At 35.9% G+C, this 12,454-nt stretch overlaps 1 protein-coding gene across 1 annotated transcript; it reads left to right on the top strand.

The window, feature by feature from the left end:
- The first annotated feature begins 8,355 nt into the window (after positions 1-8,355).
- Positions 8,356-11,486, top strand: LOC145049853 (uncharacterized). The gene is made up of 6 exons (XM_078998201.1): positions 8,356-8,446; positions 9,197-9,909; positions 9,981-10,976; positions 11,069-11,110; positions 11,211-11,287; positions 11,387-11,486. Exons 1-6 carry the CDS (start codon positions 8,356-8,358, stop codon positions 11,484-11,486), a joined length of 2,019 nt encoding a protein of 672 aa, XP_078854327.1.
- Positions 11,487-12,454: the final 968 nt, after the last annotated feature.

The following is a 12,454-nucleotide window of genomic DNA, read 5'->3' as shown; positions in this document are numbered from 1 at the left end:
AATTGACTATGAAGAGAGATGTCGTAATCATAACCGAATTTTGAGAACGCAATATATAGAATTTCCTTAAGTTGAACCAATCCAACATGAAATTCATATATATATATATATATATATATATATATATATATATATATATATATATGTATATATATATATATATTCTTGACTAAAAATTTCAATCTAAGCCTTTTAGAATTGAAATGAAGTATAATTTCCTCTCCCTTAATTATGGCAAAACAACTTTTTCAACCCTTGCAACCTCATGAGTTGAACCTTTTGTTTTCTATAATTAACATTGCCAACTTGCAATACTTATCATAATTATCATGCTCCCATTAACATGATGATTATTAGCATAATATTTATGCTCCCACTAGCTTTGACATGTATTCAGAAATTAGTGGACTTCTAGAAATCAATACTTTATTGACTTTCTTACCAAAGTTCAAATTTCTGATACTAGATTGCTTTGATAAGACTTTATCAAAATCATACACCTTATTGTAAATAGCTCACTGGTGTGTCTAAACAATTTAAGAACTATGAAAAGGGATGTCGTAATCATAGTCTCAATTGGTTAGACCTTTGCTATTTCTCATAAGTCCATGTTAGTGTGCTCTACTAACGACTTTGTGAATGCAAAGATTACTATCTACTTAAAATCTACTTGGTGGAAGAGTTTCCTCACCATCATTTTCATGAATCGGAGAGAAAACTTATGACCCTTAGATTTTATGGTGTATTTGTTCTTATCCACGTGAATTTGTCAAAACCATAATCACAAGATAAGGTTAGTGACAAATCCAAACTCATATGGATTGAACTTGTGCAATCTAAACTTCTTGCCACCTGGCAGTACAAGGGTCTGCCAGTGCTTCCAAGTAGTTATGCAAATAATTGAGAACATTTAGAATACAAATGTATAGCCAAATTAACTGGAATGGGCACAAAAATGTCAACAAGATAGGTTATAAACCTCTAGTTGTGTGATAGTGATGAAATACATGTTTTATTTTTTATTAGATCTTGAAACCATTCCAGGATCTTTTTGACTCCCACTGTCTTCTTGACCTATAATACTTCCTTGTCAAATACTCAAGAGATACTTTCCTTAGTTGGTCTTTGTTTTATCCAAAATTGTCCTTAGTTGGTCTTTGTTTTATCCAAAACATCACAACTTACCAACTACAAATGTACAAGAGTAGAAAACTTTTACTCTTACATGTGTTTTAAACCTTCTTTAAGACATGCCACTCAAGTCACAATCTTAGAGTATAACTCTAAGACTTCTTTTTGGAACCAAGTATGAATTCTCTTCTTGATTTAACCACTTCAACAATTCATAATTCCTCTTCTTATCTATCAAAAGGAACTTAGAGGATGAATTGTGATAAGGTCTCAAAATCATTAATATGATCATAAATCATGATACTAAAGTACTCTCCCATCTTTTCAGATTTGAGAAACTTTTATCCTTCTGCCTAATTTGATTCTTATTATTCACTCTGCCAAACATTTGGAATCATATTTACTAAACCTTAGTAAATCATGATGAATAGTTTCATTTATCTTTTGTGGTGGACTTTGGCTAGTGCACAAGAATGTGTACTTGATCCCTTAGTCCTTCACTTGAGTCACATATACATGTGAACAAGAAACTAGTCTTAATTTTCCAAAAATGAAAATTCTCATTCATCATACTAAACAACTTACATGATTCCAAGTTTCGGTCCAATTGAAACTTAGGTGGTGAGAGTCATTCCTTATTTGATAAATTTAGACACTACCAGAAATGAAAGAATCAAATTCATATTTCCAATATTGCTAGAAACATACACACATCAAGTTTTCATGAATGCAAGAAAACTTTTATTTATTTTTTTCAAAAAGCGGAAAAACCTTTTTCCTTACAATGCAACTTCAAATGAAAACTATGATATTTCAGGTTTCCTTGCAATCTATCATAACTCCTAAGAAGTAGGTCAAGAATCTGATCTTCAAACCATGCGATAGAAATCCATCTACGCGATCAAATTTGGCATACTCTTTTCTTTAAGGTTCCTACCCTTTGCTTGATCCTTTCATACATCAAAATGTATTAAGAATCTTCAAATGAAACTTAAGAGAGTTAGATAGTGGACTTACCTGAAACAGAGTCAAACTTTTGATTCTTCTTTCTTTCAGGTAGCTAGGGCAGCTTCAATTCCAATGCCCCTTTTTCTTTACAATGAAAACATATAGACTCTTTAGGAATGGTACGAAAGGCTCTCCCAGACTTATACTTTCTCTTTACCTTCTGGTCAACCGGGTTGACCAAGGCCGATCCCTTTCCATTAGGAAAAGAAAGCTTTTCTGGACTTCCAATGTTACCATTCTCCATGTCCATGGAAGTTTGAGAAATAGACCTTCCTTCCATATTTGCTTGGCTATTGCACCAAACCATTCTTGATTCAGCAGCAATAAGCAAATAAAAAAGATCCATTAGGGTCATGTCGTGACCTGTCACATAGTAGTCTTTCTATATGACTCAGGAAGTGCCTGAAAGACCCAATCAATAGCCAACTTCCTTGGCACAATGACACCCAACATTCTCAACCTAACAATCTGTGACTTCAGTCCTAAGACATGAGTGCACACAGGACTTCCATTTTTATGTTTTATTGTGAGTAGGGATTGAGTGATCTTGAAATTTTCAAGTCTTTGAGCTTGTGGGATAGGGAGAATAATTGAAGGAGGTGAAGGAAGAGAAGTATGATTTCCATGTGACAAACTTGGGAAATCATCTTCATTAGAAAGCTTGATTTGGGAAGATCATTGTTGTCTAAACTAGACATCTCAATGGGAGAAATTCAAGTAAGTTGATTTAAGTCCTTAATATAACACCCAATATGAAATATTAAGGCTAGGATCCAATGCAATATTTTATAACTTGGAAGAGGGATGCCGTAATCCAAGCTATAAGATATTTGAAGGTAGGTGGATGACAATTCACCAATTTCTACCAAGATAAACGAAATATTTAATTAGGTTTTAATTGGTTTTGAAACTCCTAGATCTTTTGAGATTCATTGAACTTTTCAATGGCATGTTTCAATCTCGAGTGTGCCCTTCAGGTTTTGTGACTGGGATACCGAGGATCACAAAACAAGGTGTGAAGTAACCATGCAAATATACTTGGTACCCTTAATATTTACCCCTCAATCGATGTGTCGGTTAACCACACACGCTCCAACGATACTATGATAAATATTAAGTTACCCTTTGCCTACCTTGTTAAGTCCAGGTTAGTGTGCCGCTTAACCATACACGCTCCACTAACGGCTTAAACAAAGTGCAAAGTGTAATTTCATGGATTAGCACCTTATTCACATTTTCCTAAGTAATTAAGATTGGGAATTTATAAGTGTTTAGTTACTTAGTATTTATCATTAATACTTTTAATGAAGGGAGAATTATAGTTCTTGTCCTACCTTTTTCGGCTAACGACCCTCCACCGATCAAGGAAGCGGTGGGTGAAAGTGGACACCCATTAAGTTGCCATTTTATAGGCAACAACCTTATACCCCCTTATAGACTGGCTTCATGAATGAGGCCTACTAATGGTAACACGACTTGCTCTTATACATATATATATATATATATATATATATATATATATATATATATTAACTTATAATATTATAATAGTATAAGGGTTGAATTTTAATTCTTTAAAACTCTAAGGGCTTAATTTGGAATTAAAGTATTCATAAAAGAAAACTTTTCAAATTCCAAAACTTGAGGGCAAGTTTTGCAACTTTCAAAACTTTTCAATTCCATAACTTATGTGTTTAAAGTAGTTTTAATTAAAAAAACTCTTCAAGTTCCATAACCTGAGGACAAGTTATGGAAGACTTTAAACTAATTAAGAAAGTGACTCTTCATAATTCATAACTTATGGAAGTTTTTCTTTTCTCATAACTTATGATTTAATGGCTTATTAAAATGAGTGACTTTTCATTTTATGTAACCATTGTGTTCTTTTAATGGATTTAATAAGTTGTGAATTTTGGTTATCCATAACTTGAGGACAAGTTATGGACTCCATTAAAACACATAATGATCAAGAATTAAACTACTAAGAAGGTTACAAATAATTCCTATGATCATCAAAACTCATAAGTTCAAGAACATGCATATCATGAATTTCAAGAATCATAAAATTAACAATATAAAACTTGAAATTTTGATAACAACTCAGAAATTGGTTTGCCATAATCATTATCACATCAAAAAATAGTTTTTTATAAGTCCAAAACAGTTTAAGATAATGATTCTAGACCAATTCCAACACCAAAACTTGAAGATAAGCTGTCAGGGGGTCCAATTTGTCGAGTGCATGAACCATCTCGCCGAGTTGGATGAGTTTTGCCTTGGACTCGTCGAGTCCATGAGGGAACTCGGCGAGTCCACTGCCCAGACAACACAAAAACTTCGATTTTTCAGCAATTGCATCAAGTATACAGGAAAACAAGCCTAGGCTCTGATACCACTGTTGGGTTTTGAGCATTCTAACACTCCTATGGTGTACATGCAACCCTAAACACCTTGGATCTATGTTTTCTCTAATATACATGCAAATACTAATATTCCAAGGTATTACCCTATCTAGCATACAATCATAGATACTTGGGTAATAATATAGATAGAATACATACCTCTTGTAGTGTAGCTTGACTTCATGGGGCTTGAGTGCCTAGTGCGTCAAATGTGACACCTCAAATGGCTCACACAACATCAAATGCTCTTAGAATAACTTAGAGAGAAATCCACACCTCATGAAATTGGCTAGCCCTTCTTTTACACACATTAGTGTCCGATTTTGGTGAATAATATGATGCTTATATAGTGTGTTACAATTAGGGTTACACCGTGTAAACCCTAATTGTCATGACCTTTCATTTCCATAACCCATGGGTTATGTAACCTCCATGGAGCATCTTATAGGTTTAACCCAACTTGATTATCCATGGAGCTTTGGCCCACTATATAAGTTATGGATAATTTACACAATCAACCCATATATTTAATTAGTCTTCTTTTTGTCACATAATTAATTCTACATTAATTCTTGATCAGTACTAATTAAATATTATTATTCTTATTATTAATATATTAGAACTTATAATATATTAATAACCATAAGTGTCTTATTTCTCTCATTTAGTCTATCCAAGTGCATGATGCCATGCAACCCAAATGGACCATGCCTGGTCGGGTCAAGTACATACCAAATATAGTTATGGACTTAGACATTAATCCAACAGTTGAGTGGGTTGTTTGTGTCCAAATTTGTTGAGTTAGAGCAAGTTGAGTTGGTATTGGGCCTAGGAAGTTCTCACGATGTAACCAAGGGTTGTTCATGACGTGAGGATCAATGGTTGATGTTATTGGATGTTGACTTGTTGATCTGGGTTGACTTTTGGTCAAGATTGTTGGATTTAGTGTATAGACTAAGGTTAGAACTTATATGTTTCGATAGGAGTGTTGTAGCATCTATTGAAGGGCATTGAGTTGTGGTTTAGCTAATCTCGTGAGTCAGGTGAGTCTTCTCACTATACTATATAGGATGCTAGTTGTCTTTGTGACTCTTGCATTATATGCTGGGCGGGGCCTATTTTCTATGTTGGTTTGGGCTTGTTTTGTATGTTGGCGAGGCCCGTCTGTATGCTGGGCGGGGCCTAATATGAAGGGCAGGGCCCAATATGAGGGGTAGGGTCTGATATGATGGTGGGGTAACCATATGGGTATCAGGAAGTGACTGTGAGGGTTCCTCAACCATTTTAGACGGGCGTTGTCATGACGTGGTGGCATGGTGATCACGATGTCATAATAGATTTAAACAAGACTGAGTTGGATCGTGACCAAGATTGTGATTGGGCTGAGTTCATTTTACTACGACGTGACCATGGGTTGGTAACGACATGAGGGTCAGTTGATGGTGATGTTGGCTATTGAATTTGACTCTGACTGTTAACTTGTTGACCTGGGTTGACTTTTGGTCAAGTTACTAGTTCTAGAGTATAGACTAAGGTGGGAGCTTGTTTGATTCGATAAGTGAGTTGTAGTACCTATTTCGTGGCATTGAGTTGTGGTTTTTCTAACTTCGTAAGAAAGGTGAGTCTTCTAACTGTACTATGTAGGATGCTAGATTTCTTGTGACTCTTGAATTTTATGTTGGGTCAGGACCGTTTGTATGTTCGGTTGGGCCCGTGTGTAGCTAGGCGGGGACCCTTTGTATGATCGACGAGGGACCTTTATGATGGGTAGGGCCTGATATATGGGTGGGGCCTAATGTTATGTGTGGTATGTGGTATTTTTGGGAGCTCACTAAGCTTTATGCTTACGGTTTGTGGCTTAAACATTTTCAGGTACTTCCAGTTCCATAGGGAAGGGCCTGGCTTGACTGCACAATATCCCCTTATGGTTATTTCCGCATTGATTATTAATGTTCTAATATGATGTTTGAGCAATACAATTTACTCTAGTTGGTTTTGGAACAAGTGTTGTATGGATTAAATGATCTAAAAATGAAAATTTTACTACTAATTTTAGGATGTTACAAGTTGGTATCAAAGCCTTGGTTTGAAGGATTCAGACACACTCTCAAGTATATCTGAACTCAAACTAAGGAATTGGTAATCTTTTTGAAAGAAAATAAGATTTTATAAAACTTTTACAAAAAAAAGGTGTGATGCGTGCAATCATATGAGCTCAAGTAAGTGATTCCCAAAATACTCATACATGTTGTTATGATATATGTTTTGCATGCTAGACAGGATATGTTCAGGGTTGCATGCTAGAATGCCTATTATGAGAGATGCCTATTAGGGAGGATGTCTTATGATGTTTTATGGTCTATAGAGTTCTATTGCTCGAATGTTGCTTGCTTTGTGATTTGTAGAACTCATAGTGATATGAATTAACTATTAAATGGATATTATAAGTTACATGTTGTGAAGGTTAAATAATCGTGATTGATTTGGCCCTATTGTATAGCTCTTGTTTGAGTCTAGCCATTGTAGGGTTGAGTCTTTTAGTCGAAGGATTATTTAAGTTTTGTTACATGTAATTTATAAAGTAGTTAACTAACATTGGTGGGAGTTTTTCAACAGTTGATGGCAGATTGAGGTAGGAGTCGTAGGAGAGCCTAGGAAGTGCTTTAGTGTGAGTGGTGTGCTATTTAGCAGGTATGGGGAGTATCAGTTTGAGAATGTGACTTAGAGGATTCAGGATGATTCTTGAGGAAAGTATGGATAGATGTGGATAGTAGTATTGGGCTCATATTACTGAAAGCACATGATTCATACTCGAATCAAGGAAAATCATGAGGATCCTAATAATACTATAGAATGAGGAATTCTTTGGGCATGTTCTGATCATTGTATGGTTGCCACTACAAGAAAAAAGGCCTTTTACGATGCGCAAAATACGACGCTCATTGATCTATGTTACGCAAAGGAGAGTGACATTAGAAAAATGTCATCTCTTCAAAAAATTTAAGGATAGAAGACACGCATTATTGCGCGCCCTTAAATTAGTGTCTAAAAAAAACACGGAGGGCACCTATAATAAAATGCGCGTCGTCTAAGGATGTCGCTTTATATTTTTTAATGGAACGCGCGTTCCATCCTTTAATAGTGGGGGAAAGGGGGAAATGAAATTCTGAAAAAATTAAAAACCCCGCCATGCTCTCCTCTACCTTCTTTCAATCGTTCTTCTCTCTCTCTCTCTCTCTCAATCAAATACCAAAAATCGACTATTGTTGGAACTAGGGTTCCGGTTCTTAGTGAAATCGAAGGTTTTTTTGGTCACTAGGCCATGAAATTGATCAAAGGGGTACAGTTTTTGGAACCATGACTATTGTTGGAACTAGGGTTTCAGTTCAAAAACCCTTCATCTACTTCCCTCGATCTTCAGTTCCTCAAGTACTTTCTCAGCCTCTCAATCAATAGAAGAGCTGTATCACAACTACAAATTTAGAGTGATTTCCATATCAAGTAGAACAGTAGCTCCATTAAAGTCAAGGTCTCGAAACTCCATGGTCAATCACCATCAACATTCTACTTCTTTATTTGTTCCAGAGGTTTGTCTTCCTTTATTACGAGTTTTATAACCTTTTTAATCAAACTCGATTAGCCCTCGATACCTAATGTTATCTTTTGCGTTGTTGCTTCTGCTCTGTTCTTCTTGAAACCTCCCCACACTCTCATGTCGAAACATAATTTATGATATCGAGTTGGAAATCAATAGAAATGGCTATGAAGGTCGGTTGGGTTGGACGATTCTCTGGAGGACGAGAGAGATTTGGACATGGCAGATCGTAGGGCTACAGAGATTGAGCTTGATACCATGGAGGGTTTTGCGTCAAGGGAAAAGCTCCACCATCATCTCAACGACCAAGGTTGGTTAGGGTTTCTGTTTTTTTTTTCTGTTTTATTTCCATTCCTTCACCATCACCAATGTTACTTTGTGCTTCATCTGATGTACGATTACCTTCTCCTTGTTATGGTGGCAATACTCCTATGGGTTGCTCTGATTCTCCATGGGATAATTTTTCCCCTTCTCTTGTTCTAATTAGGGCAATAATGAGAGTATGATGTTAGAGATGGAGTACAACTCTGAGAGTATAAAGGTTGTTTGAGTATAAAATCCCATATCGACTCTCTCTGTTCATGGATAGCTTGAAGTTTATACATCTTTTGTATATTCTCTAAAATCTTGCAGCTAATTTACTTTTCTTATTTTAAACCAAGGATTTGAATGGATAGATGGTTTCATTTTTTTAATTCAAAAATTGGAACTCTTATACTCTGTAATATTTTTTTTTCAGCTGATTTGATACAAGAAATTGACAGCAAACTACCTGTTGTATAGCTTGCTCTTGAGCTCACTCACAAGATCTTTGGTTCTTGTCCACCTATGCAAAGTTTTGATCCAGCCAAGATGCTCACAGTAAGATTTTATTTAACTATAACATTGATGCAATTTTCCCTTTTTCCTATTCCTAAAATGAACTGATGGTATAGTAATTAGGACTACGGGAAGCTTCAAACACTTGATATAACGGTTGCATGCAGGAAATCATCATGTTCTCCTGTTTGCTCGCAAATCCCATTATGATGTGTTGTTTCTTGTGCATTTTTATTTTTAGGAGGTATTATTATTGTTATTAAGTTGTCCGATGTTCCTTTTGCTGCATGGGCTTTAGCAAATTGGGCAATGGCATCAGATGTAAATAGATCCCATATCCAAGAACTCGACTTCAATGGACATGCTGTCATGTCTGCATTGATTGCTCCTGAAAGATCCGTGAAATTTCACGGGAGTTTAGTAGCTCAGTTCTTGTTAAAAGACGAAAATCTCCCCATGAATGATTTTGTTTTTGATTGGAGTTCTACCCTTCTTACAACCGTTTCTCAAGCAAGCAAAGCCGATGATATCTCTTTAACTCGTGTGGCTTTATCTGCTTTTTTACTATCTCTCGAGAGGTGCCCTGGTGCTCAAAGGGTAGTTATGGAAAAAGGTCTTCATTTAATGAGGGAGACTGCTAAAAGGACTATGAATCATAAGTCTGTTCAAGAATCATTAGCAAAAGGGTTGGAATCACTTTGTTCAGGGGACATGCGTTTGTCTCTTGAAGAAGGACAAAAGTGGTCTTGCATTCTGCTTCCATGGGTATTTAGGGAAACTTCATCTGATGCTATTAGATCTTCTGCAATCACAATCCTTTCTCGTATCTGTGAAGATTATGGGCCTTCTTCCATTCCCATTTCCCAAGGTTGGTTAGCTATTATGCTTTCAGACATTCTCAAATCCAGAAAGTTATCTCTTAAAGGGAGTGCTCAACCTAGGGACAAAGTCAAGGTTTGTATCATTGTTACTTTTTTTTTTCTTTTTTGTTTATGGTAATTTATGGAAATACCCTTCTCTTGCAGACACAAATCGATCAGGCAAATGTACTTTCTGGTACCCAAAGTGTGAACCAATTGGCTAGTGCTGTGGTCAACTTAGCAGTCAATGGTGATTCATTTGCTTTGGAAGATTTTCTTACCCTTGAACCATTTATTAACACATACAAAAATCTAAAGAAAGGAAATATCCCTAAAGTGAATGCTTTAGATTCTGCACTTGCAACTTTAAAGGGTATCAAAGCAATGACAGAAATCTGCAGTGATGATTTATTTTCTCAAAAGAAAATAATCGATTATGGCATAATTCCTCTGTTACGCCGCTTTTTATTAAGTGATGATTATGAGAAGTTATCAGCAATTGAAGCATATGATGCATCAAGAGACATGGAAGCCAATGATCATGGCGATTCATCTGTTGTTGATGCCCGGGACCCGTCTAGTGTCCGGGTCCCACCTACAGCTCATGTCCGTAGACATGCAGCTCGATTGTTAATGGTGCTTTCAGTTCATCCAAAAGTTAAAAAAATGATACTGGAAGATAAAGATTGGTGTAATTGGCTTGATGAATGTGCAAATGGAAAGATATGTAGTGATCTGAAAACTCAAAGCTATGCTAGAGCAACATTGTTGAATATCTTCTGTAATGATGATGATGATGATGATGATGGAGATGGAAATAATGGCTCTAAAAATCATGGTTGTGCTCGTTATGGTGAGACGATTTTTTTGATTAACCCTGGAATGAGTCATTGGGAATGCTCTGGAAAAGGAAGGAATAATAATAATAATAATAATGATTCTGAAGGTGGATTAGAGAGTCCTTCACTTGATGTTATTTTTGTTCATGGGCTTCGTGGTGGGCCCTACAAGACTTGGAGGTTATCTGAAGACAAGTCATCATCTAAATCTAGGCTTGTGGAAAAGATTGATGAAGAGGCAGGAAAACATGGGACTTTTTGGCCAGGGGAGTGGCTTTCTACTGATTTCCCTCATGCACGTTTGTTTAGTCTTAAGTACAAGGTTTGTGATTATATAAAATTATAAATTGTTTTTGTATAAAAACATGATTGTAAATTGTAAATGAAGTTTGAGTTATATCTTTTGTTTTGCAGACGAATCTTACACAATGGTCTGGATCAAGCTTGCCTCTTCAGGTTTGTGGTGTATTATTAGAAATATATTTAAAAAATAAATGAGATTTGGAGATGTTTGGTTATTGGAAATGTAAATAAATTGGAATGTGAAATTTTGTAGGAAGTTAGCTCGATGCTGTTGGAAAAGCTTATTGCAGCACGTATTGGAGATCGACCTGTTGTATTTGTAACTCATAGGTTGAAATATTTAATTAAGAATGAAAGAGAAAAAACAGAAGAATTTCTCTTTTAGCCATTTTGGTATTCTTGTTAATATATTATTATATTGTATTGCAGCATGGGGGGATTGGTTGTGAAACAGATGCTACATCAAGCAAGTGCAGAAAACAGAGGCAATCTTGTCAAAAACAGTGTTGGTGTGGTATGTTTGATTTAATAACTTATCACTACTTCCAATTAATATTTATTATTATTTAAAGTTACAGGACATGAGTATCGGCACATCATGGAACATTTAGGTTAGTTGTTGTTTTTCCTCTTGGTGATCCATCAATGAAGTGGCCAACATCATGTAATAACATTTTAGGGGAAGATGTATGTATATGTTTTTTTTAATGAATAATGTAATCATATGTATGAATATAAAATACAGTTTGTTATTTGTATGACAAAAAATTTTATGTAATGGATAGTATTTTTTATATATGGTATTTTATTTTCTTGTTATGAGACATTAAATGCAAATTTAATTTAAAAATTAATAAATATATAAATATATTTTTTTAGAACATTTAAAATTATGATACGCAAAAATGTGTGTCATCTTCATTTATGACATGGCCTTTCTTGACAAGGGCTTCCTTGATACGCATTGCGTGTCATAAACACGCGCGTCGTAAGGTTACGACACGCAAATGCATGTCGTCTTCATTTATGACAGGGCCTTCCTTGATACGCATTGCGTGTCATAACCGCGCGTCGTAAATGCGCGTCATAAATGAGCGTCGTAAATGCGCGTCGTCTATAGATGACGCACAAAGGCGCGTCGTCTCTCTTTATGACAGGGCCTTCCTTGACGCGCATTTGCGCGTCGTCTGAGTGTTTTACGACGCACAATGAGCGTCGTAAAAGGCCTTTTTTCTTGTAGTGTGCTTTGCAGTATGATGATGAACACTCATGGAGGAGGTTCTTGTTCTGGTTTTGGTTTAGGCTTTGGTGTTGAGTCGACTGATGAGAGGATTCATGAGTTTGTTTCATCTGAGATCGTTTGCGGTATTTTGGATGCGACTCTTGTGATGTTTGGTACCATCAAGGAGGGGATCATGGAGCTGTTGGATAACTGGCTTGGTTCTTTTTGTGTTGAGATTGAGGTAGGTCAATTGGGGGTTAAACTCTCTCTTTTCA

The sequence above is a fragment of the Lactuca serriola genome, chromosome 5 (genome assembly GCF_051521515.1).
Source record: "Lactuca serriola cultivar US96UC23 chromosome 5, Lser_US96UC23_V15, whole genome shotgun sequence".
In the NCBI taxonomy this organism is placed as follows: domain Eukaryota; kingdom Viridiplantae; phylum Streptophyta; class Magnoliopsida; order Asterales; family Asteraceae; genus Lactuca; species Lactuca serriola.
The sequence above is the reverse complement of the archived record's forward strand: the minus strand, read 5'-3'. Positions and strand labels throughout refer to the sequence as shown.

Coding starts and splice junctions, on each gene's coding strand:
- LOC145049853 (XM_078998201.1), top strand. CDS start 8,356: ATGGCAGATCGTAGGGCTACAGAGATTGAGCTTGATACCATGGAGGGT. Junction 8,447..9,196: donor CCATCATCTCAACGACCAAG/GTTGGTTAGGGT, acceptor TTTTATTTTTAG/GAGGTATTATTATTGTTATT. Junction 10,977..11,068: donor TGTTTAGTCTTAAGTACAAG/GTTTGTGATTAT, acceptor TTTGTTTTGCAG/ACGAATCTTACACAATGGTC.